The sequence below is a fragment of the Myodes glareolus genome, chromosome 12 (assembly GCF_982192425.1).
Source record: "Myodes glareolus chromosome 12, mMyoGla1.1, whole genome shotgun sequence".
Lineage (NCBI taxonomy): Eukaryota > Metazoa > Chordata > Mammalia > Rodentia > Cricetidae > Myodes > Myodes glareolus.
This window is the reverse complement of record NC_142037.1, coordinates 11,612,452-11,628,848: the sequence shown is the minus strand read 5'-3', so window position 1 is coordinate 11,628,848 and position 16,397 is coordinate 11,612,452. Positions and strand designations below refer to the sequence as shown.

Below are 16,397 nucleotides of genomic sequence, written 5' to 3'. Positions count from 1 at the left end.
ACCTGGCTTTGACAGATCTTTTAACAGCAGAAAAATAAATAAAAGACGAAGACATAAATCTGAGTAAACATGGAATGGGGAATGGAGCTGAGAAGATGGGGGAAGAAAAGTGAATAGGAAATATATTCTATGGAATTCTGAATGAATTATTAAAAATAACTTTGATTACAAATGAAGTGATAGAAAAGAAAAATTAAAAATAACACTGTCAGGGAAATGTGAGTCGAACGGCAGACTGGAAGGAAAGGAGTTAGGTAATAATGGGATAAAACTGGACGAAATGTTGACAAAGCACCAGAAATGAGAACTTAGTCTGAAATTCAGAATGCCAAGCATAAAGGACAGTCACGGTTTCCAGAGATAACAGTCACCACGCACGAAGACCCGCGAGTCAGAAAGCCTTATTCAATCTAGGAACACGATTGAACGGTGTTTTTAAAATTGGGACTGAGTTCCCCTACCCCTCACTCCAGAGTGTATTTCCTGTCAAAGTGCCAGTGAATCATGGGGCCAAACCGAAGCTGAGCTCTGTACTCTCTCCAGAGTTACTAGAAGATGGGTTTCTATCCACAGGAGGAAGTAGCTAGGTGTGCCTTGGGTCCAGGAACTAATCCCACGGGGTGGGGGTGGGCGTTGTGATGAAGATGAGGAGAACCAGGGTACCAGCTGGCAAGCTGGCCAGAGGACATAATGCAGGTCAGAGCAGTTGCCTGATGTTCTGTTTGCAAGGGGGAATTCAAAACCAAACACACATGGTGATTTTGAACCATATAATGACTGACAATATTGAGAGATTTATACTTTTAAAGAGAGTCAGGATTAGTTGATAGAAAACAAATCGAAAGCTAGTAAAAACTCCAGGGAAAACTAATAATTGAGTAGGAAAATTTAATCATTATTCACCTCAGGACTTGGCTTTGAGCACCATTAATAAAGTAAAGAACAAAGCCATGATGGATCCTGACTTACCCAGAGGCTGCACAGCACAAACCCATTGGAAGAGTAAAAGAAGAGTGTGTGAGGTGTTGGGGCAGAGCACAGAGGAGGAGGAGCACGTGGTCAAGCAGGGGATGCAGGCGGTAAGCTGTGCTGTCGAGGAGCACAGAAGTCATTAGCAGACGCAGCAGCTGCAGGAGATAAGATGGATTTCTCTGAGGACAAAATTGGTTTTGAAGTAAAGGTAGATCCAGCTTTTGTGTTTGACCTATAGCCTGCGGGATAATTTGATTTTCCTAAGCTTCAGACTCTTCTAAAACTCTTGTAGCCATTTGTGATCTTTTTTCTGCTTTGTTTCTGAGGTGGGGGTTTCAGTATTCAACCAGTGTTGACCTCCATGGCCCAGATCCTGCCTGAGCCTCCCTAGTGCTAGGATTACAACATGTACTATACTAGGCGTGTGTGTGTGTGTGTGTGTGTGTGTGTGTGTGTGTGTGTGTGTATGTACATGCACACCAGACATTGATGGTGGCTATCTTTCTCTCTGCCTTATTTTTGAGACAGATTTGCTCACAGAACCTGGAACTCATTGGTTGGCCTAAGCTGGGTAACTGGATCCACCTGTCCCCACCTCCCTAGCACTGAGATCACAGGCCTGCATCTCGCTGTGTCATACCCTGCTTCATGGGGTCTGGGGTCAGAGTTCATCCAGGCCCTCATACTCATGTGGGAAGCACTTCACCAACTGAACCCCTGTCCCAGGCTCTCCCCGCTGGATCCCCTCAGTACAGCAGCTGAGCAGGCCATAGTAGGGCAGTGATGGACGCTCTGGTCAGTGATGGACGCTCCGGTGCCAGGTAGGGCAGCGATGGATGCTCCGGTGCCGGGTAGGGCAGCGATGGATCCGGTGCCGGGTAGGCAGCGATGGACGCTTCCGGTGATGGATAGGCAGCGATGAATGCTCCGGTGCCAGGTGGAGCTCCTCTGAGCTGAGGTGCTCGGCTTTGTTGTATGGTCTGTCGCTTGAGAAGCCATCTCTAGCCTTACCACTCTTTCTCCACACTGAGGCTGTGCTCAGTGTCCATAGGTACTTCTCACAAAGGCACCTCTTAGGAAGCCTCTCGCTTTTTGTGCATATTTTCAGGTAAAATCAATGCTGTTAGCGCAGAGAACATGCTATCTGTATTTGTGGCTCCAATTGTAGTCCTCAGAATTGAAGTAGAAATCCTAACTACAGGGTGTAAATAGAAGAGTACATGTAAATAGGAAGACATGTAGCATATCAAAACTAGAGAAATTTTGTTACAGTGTTAAATATGTATTGTTTTGCATTTATTTTCCATGGGCAGGGTTGCCAGATGACTGAATTCCAAACCAGCAGTAGGGTAAAACGTTTCTTTAGTGTTTTTCATTATAGATATAGCTTGGTTACTCCTTCTTTTTCTTGGGGTACTGGAGAATCAAATATGGATTCTTGCAAATTTTATACAGCATCCCACTGAACTTCACATCCACATTCCTCTTTTTTATGGGGGAAGAAAGTCCTTGCAATCCAAACTAAAATCCCAACAAATCGGCTCTCTTCTAGGAAGAGACGCGTGGTGCTGGGGAGCACTAAAGTCAAAGACCTGGAGTCAGCTAGCAGGCTGGACTTCATCTGTCAGAGTGAGCTGAGAGCCTGGGCCAGGGGCCCTGTGCTTCTGTGCAGAGGACAGCGCGCTGGAGAACTAGATGGCAGTAAATATCACCAAAGAACTAGAGAAGATGGGCTGAGAAACAGGGCTGAGACACTTCTCGGGATGTTAATGTCCCAAGCCAGCTCTGGGCTTGCCTGGAGTCTGATGCATCCATTTCCTCACTGCTCGCTCCTCAGCGGGACTCATTTGCTTGCTTTGCATAGCTGCTCTGTTGGCACTTTTATCATTTTGAAAAGTGTTACTGCTCCTGCCAGGCCCAACTTGCGGTAAATCCCCGCGTCTTAGAAGCACTGACCTGGATGCCATCTGCCCCAGGCACTCTCTCTTCTGCTCTTGCCCCTCCTGGCCAAGCTTCGGGTTGTACAAGACTAAGAAACAGACCAGGTGATGGCTAGAGGTGTTGTTAAGTACACCAGAACCCTCTAGCTCTGCACTCTCTTTTACAGGAGGAGCTGCTGACCTGAGGTCACAGTCTTGCGGATGTCTTCCTCAGCACCTCACCTAACTCCTGGAGACTGGACCCTGAGGCGACAGTCCAGGTCCATGCCCAGAGGCTGACCACATCCACGCCCTGCTGGAGAGGGGAGGCCTGAGCCTTAACTAAGAGAGAGTCCCGGTGAGGCCAGTGGCCAGATGCAGCAGTAGGCCATCTTCAGAACGGAGCGGCACCCAGGCTAGGAAGGCTCCTCTTGGGCTACTACACCTGCCTTATGTGCCACTTTTCGGGGCCTGGGATGTCAGGTGGCTGGCAAAGACCTCTCCCAGAACTTCAGGTTGACAATCATTGCCTTATCTTTCTAATATTTTCTGTCAGGTTGTAAAGGACACACAGACATCCTTTTGTCCTTTGCCTAGCCAGGAAGTAGGAAAGTCTCTAAGTAAGAATTGCTTACCTTTCCTTTTCTACCATGTGTGGCTGGAATCCCAGTTCTGATCATAAATTACTTGTGGGTTTGGGTTTTTTGCATCTTATACATCATACAGTAGATATCAAAGGGAACCCTGAAAGAAATTGGCTTGTTGGAAACCCAGTAAGGAGCCTGTTTCCCAGGCAGGACCGGGATAAGCATTGACCAGCAAAGGCATGTACACCAGCCGGTTTAGGTCCCTTTCCAGAGGGAAATCAGGCTGGTTTGCAGAACACAAGTAGAGAAGGGGGCAGAGGCTGACACAGGATGCGAACTGCTTCTTGTTCTTAAGAAGCTAAGTTGACAGAGGTGGAGGTGTTTTCGGTGTGGAGGTGCTCTGATGTGTTGGGGGAGTTAATAGTTCAGAAGCAGAGAGTTTGAGGGGGTGAGAGGGGCTCAGGGAGCAGTGATTGACAGTGAACAGGAAGCTGCCCACCAGAAGTGCAGGGCTCTTCGTCAATTCTCTAAGTGACAAACTTGACCTTGTGCAGTATTTTTTCAGAATTGTTTACAAGGCTTGTCCTTGTGTCACTGATACAATTCAGTAAAATTCATAGATCTAAATTGGCGCCCACAGGGACGTCTATTTTCTATTCCAGGCCAGGTCTTGAATTCTCCTTGTGGGGAGGTCTGCAGCTGTGAGACGTGGAGAGAGGGGAGGTTGAGGGAATGCGGAGGTGATCGTGAGCCGTGTGTGACCCTTGACGGACACCAGAGGTGGGTTTGGGAAAGAAAAAGATGTCATTTTGTCTCTGAATTCATTTTTGCATGTTGGATTGTTTTAGTGAGAGAGAATATTGTATGCGGTAGCCGAGCGTGGTAGACCTCACATTATCTTCGTAGGTAGGTCATGCCTTCGTGGGAAGACTAGTCGCTGCCTTCGTAGACTAGGCTTACCTTTAGTTTCTGCTCCTCTCCCAGGCTGTGCCCTGAGTAGTGTGAGTGCTAAGAGGAGGCTATCACCGCATTGTTCTACTGGTAGGAAGAAGCCCATGTGTCCTGGGGGGACTGAACTTGCCGCCATCTGCTTTTCCGTGACAAGGCAGTCTTGGAAGGTTAAGTGGCTCAGTGGCCTCTGCCCTTAGAAGGTAGCTATATTGCCACTCTGTTGGGTATTTAATGCATCTTCATGTGTGAGATATCCATGCGTTGCAGAACACAAGCAGATCATGAAATACTGTGGTAAGCAGGGAAGAGATTCTGTGACATTCAGGATGCCTCATGGGGCACAAGATGCTTCAGGGGAAGTAAGATAGCTCTGGGCTTGGGGGTTTCAAAGCTGAGAGAGAGGGCTTGAGAGACAGGGCAGCATGATATCACAGCTGCAGACCAGAGCGACAGTGGCAGGAAGTGTCTTGCTGGCTGTGGTTTGCTGTGCTTCCCTTGCACTTACATGCACAATCACAATGCATACACATGACATACACAATTAGCTGGTGATTTCAGAAGACGTTTCCATGGTTACTACCATCTTCATACTGAAACATCATGATGCCAGGGCCTGCCATTCCTGAATCAGTCCGTCACAGTCTCACTTGGCACCGGCCCTGTGGTTGCCTGTGTCATCTCCTCAGAGCACATTTATTCCCCAGGAATTGTATCCTGCAGGCTAAGCCCTGTTCGTGAGCACAGAGGCGTGGGGGGGGGAGGGAATAGGGTGGAAAAAGTGCCCTTGTAGGCTGTCGGTGGAACCATACAACCTCACCAAAGATCATGAGGGGAGGGTTGCTGAGTGCGTTAGAAGCCAGGAGACTTTGGTAGTCTTTTTATGTGGCGTGGGGGCTCTCCAATTGACAGGTAGGAGACAGTCATCCTTGCTTTCTGGATTGAAGACTTACTTAGTGTGTGTACATGAATGTGTACACGTTTACATGTGTGTGTTTGCATGATTGCTCTTGTGCCTGTGGAGGCTTGAGGTCAGCTTCAGCTGTCTTCCTCGGTCATTCTACTTTCATTTGCTGAGATGGGGGCTCGCAGCGAACCTGGAGCAAGCTTGGGGTTCTCCTACCGGCGTCTCTAGCCCTGGGGTTGTAGATGTACATCATTTTGCTGGCTTTTCATATGGATATGGGATCAAACCCAAGCCCTCAATCTTATACACCAGCCACTTTACCAACTGAGTGATCTCCCCATTTATAGCTTTAAAATACAACACACACACACACACACACACACACACACACACTCACATAAAACTAAAAGAAGTGACTAGAAAGAAACAGATCAATTGTTGGAACTTCACTTTTGATGTTATGCTGTAGCATTATTTCAGCTGAACTGTATGATTTGGTAGAAGAACACAGGAGTTAAAGATGTATTATTTTCAAAATTAACTGAGCCTTAAGACTTAGCCTTGAAATACAGCCTAGTTTTACGAATAAAAACTTAAATTCACAGTTTCTTAATTCCTCCTGTCACGTCTTGTCACTATCCCCAGAGATGTGAACTGTGGGTGCCGAAGGCTCACAGGCACTGGTTAGAAGAGACTCATGGTTTTGTAGTGTCATACTGCTTTGGCTTGTAGGAGTCACGCAGCTTTGCTTGGTGGTCAAGTCGCACATCCGGGCACTTCAGATTATATATCACATTTGTGCACGTCTTTTGTTTTTTAATTTGGGACATGTAAGCCAGTACAACTCAAGAATTTGCTTGATCTGACTTATATTCTGCAGAGATGTCATCTTTAGGTTTTCAGGGTAGTAATTAATTTTGCTTCATCGTTTAATCAGCATTACAGAAAAGCAAACAAAAGTGTGCTGAAGCGGCTGTTTTTATGTGCCTGTGAAGTAGTCCAGCTTGTTTTGGTTTAGATTTGCTTACGTGTGTGGGTGCTTGACTGGGGTGGGGTGGAGGCTGTTCAGAGTCAGCTGCATATGTGTAGTTGACAATATTATTACTTGTTTCTTTTTTTTGCTACTCTCAAAGTGGTTGTGGATATGATACACTGTGTTCAGTCTTGTTCTCTAGTTGCCTCTCCAAGCCATTGCAAAGGACTTTATTATTGAGCAGTGGAAGCTAGTGTCGGTGGGTATTCAAGCCACACTATTATTTTACACACACACACACGCACACACACGCACACACACTCAGACACACGCGCGCGCACACACACGCACACACACTCAGACACACACGCACACACACACACGTGCGCACACACGCGCACGCACACACACACACACATCACTTCATAGGCTGTTTTGTGCTGCAAATATAGTCATTCCTAAAGGCAGATATTTACGTAATTTATTTTCGTCAGATTATAGTTCTTGATCCTGTCCCATTGCCCATAGCTGTGTTGTGGAGACAGCTACCTTCACAGATAAGGGCGCCGTGCCGTTGTGCTGAAGTAGTAAGAAGGTGGTTCTGGCTGAGAGCGGGGTGTCCATCTCTCTGCCCTCCCTGAGTGGTCAGGCAGCCTTTAACATGTGCTGTATTCTGGGTTTATATGGCAGTATTTGAGGTCCTGTCATTCTGCGCAGCACCAAAGGAGAACGTGCCTTTCACCACGGGAAAGACAAGAGTAAATCAAGGCAGTTTTCTCATCTTAGTGATTTTAACTTCTGGAAGACATCTGCTTCCCCCATCTGTATTCCTTGTGGCTTATTTCTCCTAGCAGGGCTGCCTCTTCCTCTCTCTCACCAGCTCTCGGGGAACACTCCTCACTAGCTAGGCACTTTCCACTCAGCTGAACTTACTAAACCTTTCCATTGTAAAGATTTTGAAAATAAATCAAACTTTCATGAATAAAACTTCTCAGTACTTCACGTGTAGTTAAGGGCATAGCTGGAGTTTGAACCCGAGCTGTTGACCCCATCTTCAGGGTCAGCAGGGTCGACGAAGAGCCCAGTTCTGCAGATTAAATGCCGTGCTCGGTCATCTTCTAAAACATTTTCCTTCAGAGTATGAGCTTTGTTTGTCCAACAGCTAACAACTTTTGTATTTACAGATTTCTTTGGTGTGTGTGGGTGCTCTAGCCATTAAGTAAAACTACTCCTGTCTATAATAAATGCACAAATTGTTTGCTTTTTCCATTGTCTTTGTACTTGTGTGGTCCTGGAGCAGATTGAAGGAGGGTGACGAGTGCTCCCTCTTACACTGGCAGTTCTGGCGTATTCAGAGACTAACTCGCTTGTGTAAGTAAGTGTTTACTATCACATGGGAGATCATTTCTTGTTGCCTATTTTTGCCATCCCTAAGTGACCGCCTTCAATTGTGTGAGCTTCCTAGTTCTTATGCTTTCTTGCACCCTCCTGGGTCAGTGAGTGGTTCATTCTTCTGTCTCCTTTCCTAGTAGCAATCAGAATTCTAGGTGAAAACCTTCATACAGAAGGATTTTGAGTATTCTTGTCTCTTCATTTTTCATAGTTCCTCAAAAATAATGTCAACTTGACTAAAGGCACACATTGTTTTCAGACCTCACCAATGCCAGTTTTCGTGGTTTGGGTCCTACCCTCTTCTATCCTTCTGTCTGCTTGTGATAAGACAAGGTGATCCCTTTTACTCTGAGCATCTTCTCCCCCACACCTGTCTCACCTCTCTGAGCAATATTTCCATAAGTCTGAAAGAGGTCCTAATAGTTGGCATCCCAAGGAAGTGAGGCTTAGACTGTTGAACACTCCCACAGGGCCTTGTGGCTCTCCCAGGGCATTTCTGTTTGTTTGCAGATAGCACTTAACTGTTGATTGTTTTCCATTTCTGTTGTTAGTTTAGAAGCAGAAAGTTCTATGTAGGTTGATAAATTAAGAAAGTAGCCTGATAGACATTTGCTTTATTCAGCTGAAGTCCCCCCACCCTTGTATGTTTATAACTTGCCATGTACACAAAGGACTGGAGGTAGCTGACATTCTTACAGAGAATTGCCTGTTGTTTCTTTAATAGATACAGTCTCCTTAAAGACACTCAGGATTGAAAATCTCTTGCAGCTGAACAGATAATTTGAGTGTTGAGCTAACACTTTTTATTGCTTTATTAATGCTTGTCATGGGACTCGTATCCCAGGCAGCACAGGTAAACAATACATTAGCAGTAGACACGAAGGATGTTTCTGTCTTGCTGACATGTGCCTTATCTGTGGGCTGCAGACGTTCAGTTCGCTCCTTCCTTCTGCTCTCTTCATAAGGTGCGGAACAAGAGACACACAGCGGACGTGTCCCAGCTGCTGATGACTGTGACACCTCTGTCGCCAGCGCCAGGGTGACTGCAGTGGCTGCATTGTGGGGAGAATGCTTTAAAACTCTGCAGTTCATAGTCAGATTAATTTCATATGTGCAACGGCACATTGGCAGGGGTGCGTTTGCCTCTCTGATACACAGCGTGGATCTGTATTTTTCTTCTGAAAAACATCAAAGTTTTCATCCTGGAAAAACACCCCAAAAGCAAGCAGTAACCTTCTTGTGTTTTGGCGTTTGTAGACCAGTGTGAGCAAAAGGATAGCACTGTAGACAGTCCTTCTACTGTGGCGTGCCGAGGTTGCCAAAACCATGGAATGAAACAATTGTCGTGTTTGCTGCTTGGTGTTAGATCTGTACGGATATGACTATGATGGCACAAAGGCCAAACAAGGGGAGAAGGAAATCTGCCCGGGGCTGAAGAAGGCAGCGTGGCAGCAGCCTGGAAAGCTGGGTCCTGTCAGTGCACAGAAAGTCACGACCACCCTGAAGAAGCGAAAGTGAGTGCAGGATTGAGAGTAACCAGGCTTGCTCAGGAGAATCTAAACCTGGCAATACTGCGGGGAACAGCATAAAGGTGGGTGGATAAGGACTGAAGGGACAGGCTGGGGTGAGCTCCCAGCACAGGCGATGTGGGAATGTGGAAAACTGGGTTCAGGCCTTCATGTGACTGCCCTGATCTTGCAGTGCTGACGGCAGAGTCCAAGGACTTGGCCTTTCGCCTGATGAAGCAAATAGACCCGAGAGGAGGCACATCCCTGCTCCAGATCGCCCAGCCACTGTGTGCATGAGCGGTCGCTTTATTTCATGACGCCAGTTGCAGAGACTTGTGCTTGTCAGGGTCACGTTGGAAATGAGGCTCTTTCCTAGAGACCTCTGTCTGATGGCCAAGATAATATATTCTTCCAGAACCGTGAGGACCAGGCTAAAACAAAGCCCTTCAGATGCCCACATATAGACACTGTTTAAATGAGTTCTCTCCTGTCAGTGGTCAGAGGGAAAGGTCACTGATAGAAGACTTAAGCCAGGGAAGACAGCCAGCCAGAGACCGCAAGCCTGGCCCAGCACTGAGCGCCACAGGAGCAGATGTGTGCTGGAGAGAAGGCAGAGAAAGGGGAGTGGTGCAGCTCCGGTGCTGTGGAGGGAGGTGGAACTGGAGACACGGTGGCCGTGAGGAACAGGCTGACGTGAGAGGTCGGTGCTGCCACCTGAGGCCATGCTGATGTCTGGGCCTATGCTGCCCGTGAGGGTCATGTCTAAGTCTGTGGTCCTGCTACATCTGGGTTCTGTGTTGATGTCCGTAGTCTGTGTTACTATCAAGGCCATGTGGATGTCTGTGATCTGGACTACCACCTGAGGCCATGGTGATGTCTCAGGGCCAAGCTGAGCTGTCTCTCCACCTCCTCGCTGGTGCTGGGAGAACTGGCCACGCCCTTCACTGGTCCTGGAAGAGCTAGCCCTATACCTCACCAGCTACAGCAGTGGGAGAGCTGGCCCTGCCCCTCACAGGGCAGGGGAGGCGTCCCCCCAGTCTCCACCCAGGCCCACCCAAACATTTACCCCATCTATGACCTAGTGGAGCACATGAAGGGAAGATAATCCTGTGGAACCACAGCCATGAGATTTCCATGACTCTGGACAACAGCAGGATACCCAAGAGGAGTCTCAGTGAGGATCCGGTATTGATAGTGTAGCAGAAGCCAAAGACCTTGAACCAGACCAACGATTCATTGCAGTGGACATTTATAAGAAAAACTGTTTGGGCAAAAGGGTCTGCTGCATGGCACACTGCAGCCCCCAAGACTACTGTAGCAGTTGCATGACATAATGCAGCCCTCAAGACTACTGTAGCAGTTGCATGGCACACTGCAACTCCCAAGGCCACTGCAGCAATTGCAGGCCACATCACAGCTACCAAGGCCACTGCAGCAATTGCATGGCACACCGCAGCTCCCAAGGCCACTGCAGCAATTGCATGGTACACAGCAGCTCCCGAGGCCACTGCAGTAATTGCATGGCACACCACAGTTCCCAAGGTCACTGCAGTAATTGCATGGCACACCGCAGCTCCCAAGGCCACTGTAGCAATTGAATAAGTGATGATGGGAAGGTGGGGAAGATGGAGGAGCAAAGTGGTTTTTTTTTTTTTTTTTCCTTTGGGGGTGGAAGTTAATAGAATGGAGGGTGGACATGGAAGGACTAGGAAATGAATGGGATTCGGGTGCATGATGTGAAATTCCCAAATAATTGATAAAAAAAAATTCAAGGGGAAAGGGAAGACAACTTAAGCTCCCCGAAATTCCTGGTGAGTAAGTGACTCATTGGAGATGACTTGAGCAGTCAGAGCTTTAAAAATTGGAATAGTTTTCAGTTTCTTTAAAAAATCAAAACAAAACAAAACAATGGGGTAACCTTCATAACCTTCAGCTAACACAGTTATGGCAAGCTTACCAGCCATCTTGGTGACATGGGACAGCTGTAGCAGGAACCAGTAAGGTTAGCTTCACGCCTCCCACTTGTGCAGGGGAGCAGAGCAGTGTGGGACCACTTCAGTAACTTACTATGCAGGAGGTGTGCCTTCTCTGCACAGTGCCAGGGCGGTCTCATCCTTTGTAGGGCTCGGCCTGCTGCTACACAGTTCCCACCTCTCCACCTTTATTTTAAGTTGACTACAGCCCTGCTCTGTCTTGTAGATGCTTTCTTCATCTGTGTTTAATCTTTATAGCAAGCTGTCCTCCTTGGTGAGCATATGTGTGACTTAGTTCATTACATTTTGCAGCTGTGATCCATTTCTTTTTCAGATTGCAGAAGTTGTTTGGCTGGATGTAGATCAAAAGAAGCTCAATGTCCACGAAGAAGCTACCAATGTAATTATATTGTATCTTAAATGACACATGTTTACTCTCAAAAGCATTTTGGAAGGAGTTTGCTTTGTGGGAGGATCTGTTAGTTCACAAAGATGCATGGGTGGGAAAACACAGTCAAGCTTACTGTAGAGTTGGGAGGCACGGAGAGGAACAGCCGTGCTGACCCCTGGTTCTCAGGACTCCTTTCCTGTTAGAGCCTGTGGCCAGAGCGAAGGAAAGGAGGGTTCTGCACAACACAGGCAAGCTACCCTGCTCCTACTGCCACTGCTGCTGTCAAGGGCAGCTGCTTTTCCTCCACCGCAGCTCTTTTAACTGGTCCTGTTTCTGTAGCCGCAGTGTTTGAATATAGTTGAAGATAGGACTTGTTTGTAAGGGGTGGAGTACATTCTCAGGCAAAGGAATTAGTGACACACGGGAGAGTCAATTGAATGGCTCTAGCTCCTGGATTCCCTTCCTTGGGTCACGTGGGCAGCTCTCCAAAACAACCATTCTGTGCCATAGTGTCCTTCGGCCCACTGGTGGTGAGCACTCCCCCTTGCTACCCCTGATATTCAGATAGTCTGTGGATTACAGATGTGCAGAGAAAGGCCAGGGGCTGGGGGCGGGGGGTCGGTGCAGTCTTAATAAGAGCAGAGAAGATGGCAGCAGATGTGGATTGGATGCGGAAAAGACTGGCTTTTTTTTATGGTAGAGTCAAGAAACACTCCTTTATTATTTTTTTTAAAGATTTATTTATTATGTACACAGGGTTCAGCTTCCATGTATGCCTGCAGGCCAGAAGAGGGCACCAGATCTCATTACAGATGGTTGTGAGCCACCATGTGGTTGCTGGGAATTGAACTCAGGACCTCTGGAAGAGCAGTCAGTGCTCTTAATCTCTGAGCCATCTCTCCAGCCCAGGACTCTAGCTTTTAAAGAACCTATTGCTTATGATCATTGTTGTCTTAGTGACGGTTTCTACTGCTGTGAAGAGAAACACCATGACCATGACAGTTCTTACATAGGAAAGCATTTAACTGAGGCTACCTTACAGTTCAGAGATTTTGTTCGTTATCTTCCTGGTGAGAAGCATGGCGGCATGCAGGCAGACATGGTGCTGGAGAAGGAGCTGAGAGTCCTACATCTCGAGCCACAGGCAGCAGAAGCAACTGTGTCTCACACTGGGCATAGCCTGGGCAAAGGAGACCTCAGAGCCCACCCCCACAGTGACACTCTTCCTCCAACAAGATCACGTCTCCTAATAGTGCCACTCCCTATGGGGGCCATTTTCTTTCAAACCACCACACTCATTATAATTTTTGACAAGGATACTTGTCCTGGATATTTCCCTTCTTTGATACTAGAAAATATTTCAACCACTTATTAACTTTATCAAGGGTCAGATAACAGATACTATGTTCTAAGTAACTTTCTGAAAGTATGTAAAACCAAAAAAAAAACGCACTTTTTTCTGTACTTTTCCTTTAATTTTTTAATTTCAAAATTCAAATGTTGGATGTTTTGCCAATATGTATGACATGCGTGCTTGATGCCCATAGAGGCCAGAAAGGGCATAGGATCTCCTTGAAGTTACAGGTGACTGGGTGCCATGTAGGTGCTGGGAACCAATGCCATGCCCTCTAGAAGGACAGCCAGTGCTATTAATCACTGAGCCATCTCTTCAGCTCCTGCATTTGTCTTTGTTGGCATCCTTTTAGTTCTAATTTCACAAGATTTAAATGCTGCTTGCTACGATACCAGGAGATTCTAGGCAGTTTGTGGTATATAAAACCTGCTGTCCTCCAGCCCAGCATGCTGTTTTGCAAGTGTAAATATCGGAGGGCAGTGGCCAGTGCACTTTACACTGCTCCACAGAAGGAATTCTATACTGCCCATTATTTGGCAGGCGAGGAAATCACTCTCTCTAAGGAACAGTGTAAAGTGCATAGGGTGAACATAGATTTCAAGAGGGGAGTGGGCAGGAGATTGATGAAAGTGTGTGCACTTCTAAAAGTTCTGGTTAAGAAAACTCAGCGGGGTCAGAGATGCCAGAGCAATGCCTAGATTGTTCCATGTTCATTTGAACGGCTGATCTGAGTGGGATCAGGCTTCAGTGACGGCTGTGCTTGCTTCAGGAGAATGACCTCCTGTTGTTTGTTCTCCTGAGGCCTGTGATTTCAACTCAAGACAAAACAGGTTTTGTCGTGGACTTCCTAAACCTGCCTTGTGTGATGTCTGTACCTGACTTTAGTAAGATGTTGTCTCCAGCTTGGAAAGCCATAGCTCTTGAAAAGCTCGTTCTGAGACCTGACCTTGCAGTCATCTAGTGAGTGGGAGTGCAGTGCCGTGGAAGGGGATCCAACCTCTCCTCGTGCTGTTCTGTCAGGCTTTGTTTTCCCTTTGAATATGCACACATGCTAAATCTCTCTCCATTCCATCAGTTCTGTTCCTTTAGAGAGCCCTGACAAGTATAGTGATTAGCTCAGAAAAGCAGTTCAAGTTTAAACAGTGTGCTTTACTTGCAGTGTTGGGTTCTGATTGTACACTAGGAAGGAGGTGTTCTGGACATTTGTTCAGAGCTTATATATCAAGGGACTCATACTTAAATGGATGTGTTCACACAAATGTGAACACGTAAATTATAGTTGAGGGCAAACATGAAGACTGGGCTCCCCTACCCACATCTTTTCTGGGCCCCCGAGTCTCTCTGTGTACTCCTGACCTGGTGCCAACTATATTGCTGTATAATAATTACTCGTTTGCCAATCATGTTCCCTCTCCGTGTGCTGCCTACTTTCAAGGTCTTTTCTCCAAGATGCGTGTGTTAACAGAGCCTGGCATAACGCTGGTTGCTCAGTGTATAGAGAATAAGTAGATCCATTCATACACACACGTAAAGTCAGTTTGATAAGCTGACCATTGAGAGTGAGGTTGGATCCTAGGAGATCAGGAAAGGCATTGGCGAGTCCAGCTGCTCACAGCAGCAGGTGGAGTCACAGCTGGCTGCAGAGGCAGACTGGGGCAGGCACAAGAGTGTGTGGTCAGAGAGGAGGTGCCCTGCTCAGAAATCCAGGCATCTGAGTACTCTAGCTTAGCACCGGCTATGGAATGAGTGGCAGCGACCTCAGTGCTGTAGGGCTATCTATCATCAAAGGAGGCGGAGGTGAGAAGGGAGCCTAGAACTTCCGGAATGAGTGAGGCGCAGAATCATGAACTGGTTGAGTGCTTTCCAGTGCTGTCCTGTGTTTGCCCTTTCAGGAGAGGCACTGCCAACTTCATTCTCTCCTACATTTTCACCATGGAAGGAGTCAGAGCTCCCAAGGAGGTCGTTGGGGAAAGCCTGTGCGTAGCCTCAGACTGCCCTTTGGCACCTGCGTATCAGCAGGGAGGACAGGATCCTTGCTCAGCAAGTTCTTTCTAGGGTTTCAGGTTTAGAGGTTCTGGCCCCTGCCAAGGTCACACACTCAGATAATCCTTGCGAAGTCTGGATTGGAACACATTGTAGTTTGAGAGTTTAGAGTATTGACAGTCTGCTTTCCAGCCTCCAGTGTAATCTCACTGTCCTGCTCAGGGATGTTAGGGGACCACCTAAGCATCAGAACAAAGCCGCCTTTAACTTAAGTCACTCAGAAAAACCTGGTTCAACCCCAGTAGTTAATTCCAGCTCAGGCCTTACCTGTGCTGCATGATTGCTGTCTGTTTTACCTGCCCTCTGTGTTCTGCTGTGCACTCCCTGTATCGAGATCGCCCTCTGAGTTTCGCACATGCATACCACCTGGTCCTGGTCCTGGCCCATGCTGCTTTGTGTTGCACTTTGGTTTTGACATTTCTTTTTTTGTTTGTTTGTTTTTGTTTTTATTTTTCGAGATAGGGTTTCTCTGTAGCTTTGGATGAACTCACAGAGATCCGCCTGCCTCTGCCTCCCGAGTGCTGGAATTAAAGGCATGTACCACCACCGCCCGGCCTGTTTTGACATTTCTTGGGTGGCAGCACAGCCTGTTGGGTATCCCTTGCTGACCTCCCGACTTACTGAATACGTGGTCATTTGGGACAAAGAGGTGTTTTGATCTCTTCTGCTAGCCATAAATGGCACACAGACATGATAACGAAACACTGTGCTTTTTTTCTTTTTTTCCTAAGCCACTTGGCTGGCTATCAAAGTGTATTTGTAAATAAATATAAAGGTGCTTAAATATCCCTAAAATCCTAAGAAATGCTACATGCCTATATTAAGATCTTAGTGAATTTTAAGACTTCCTACACTTGACTGTCTCCCAGATGTACATATGTTGATACTTGTGTTAAGGTTACATTTTGTCAGTTATGAAATATGCTTTTGGCTGTGTCCTTTAACTTGTTTCTCTGAAGAAGTTGCTCTGGGTTATCTGTTAGGGTGAAATAGGACTTTGTTTAGACACAGTTGTGTGTTCTGGAGTGCTCTTTGTGGGTGTTCTGAGATGCCTTTGGTGGTATTTAGTGAACTGCTCATACCTTTGGAAACTCGTGTTTTGTTAAAGTGATATTCTACTGACATACATTTCACAACAGACTCCTCGTCCTTGAGGTTTGCTTTGGCTTCTGCTTTGGTGCCAGTGGGATTCTACTTCCTCCACTTCTGTCTTTCTATCTCCTTGATGGACAAGTCAAAGAAGTTGAAGTAGGAGCTATTGCTAGGTACCCTTTTAAGTTTGCTTGAGTCGTCTTTTAAAGGTTGGAATCTACACTCTGACGTATGTTTCCTGAGCCTTACGGCAGTCTTCACAGCTTGTTTTTATCACTCTGACTTCCCACCATCAGCCCTGTGAGTAATGATGTTTAGGAGGGCTTGGACTATGAGCA

The 16,397-nt window shown here is 46.9% G+C and overlaps 1 protein-coding gene across 3 annotated transcripts in view; it reads left to right on the top strand.

Annotated features, from left to right (window-relative positions):
• The window catches only part of Peli2 (pellino E3 ubiquitin protein ligase family member 2), a 137,139-nt gene that overhangs the window by 74,637 nt on the left and 46,105 nt on the right, over window positions 1-16,397 (top strand). The window contains exon 3 of one of the 3 annotated variants that reach the window (XM_085698495.2): window positions 11,514-11,579. The exons of 1 other annotated variant lie outside the window; for it this stretch is intronic. In XM_085698495.2, coding sequence (XP_085554621.1) covers window positions 11,514-11,579 — 66 coding nt within the window. Of the gene's footprint in view, window positions 1-3,352; window positions 3,407-11,513; window positions 11,580-16,397 lie in introns of those variants that run through there. One more of the 3 variants, XM_085698497.2, reaches the window with a different exon arrangement.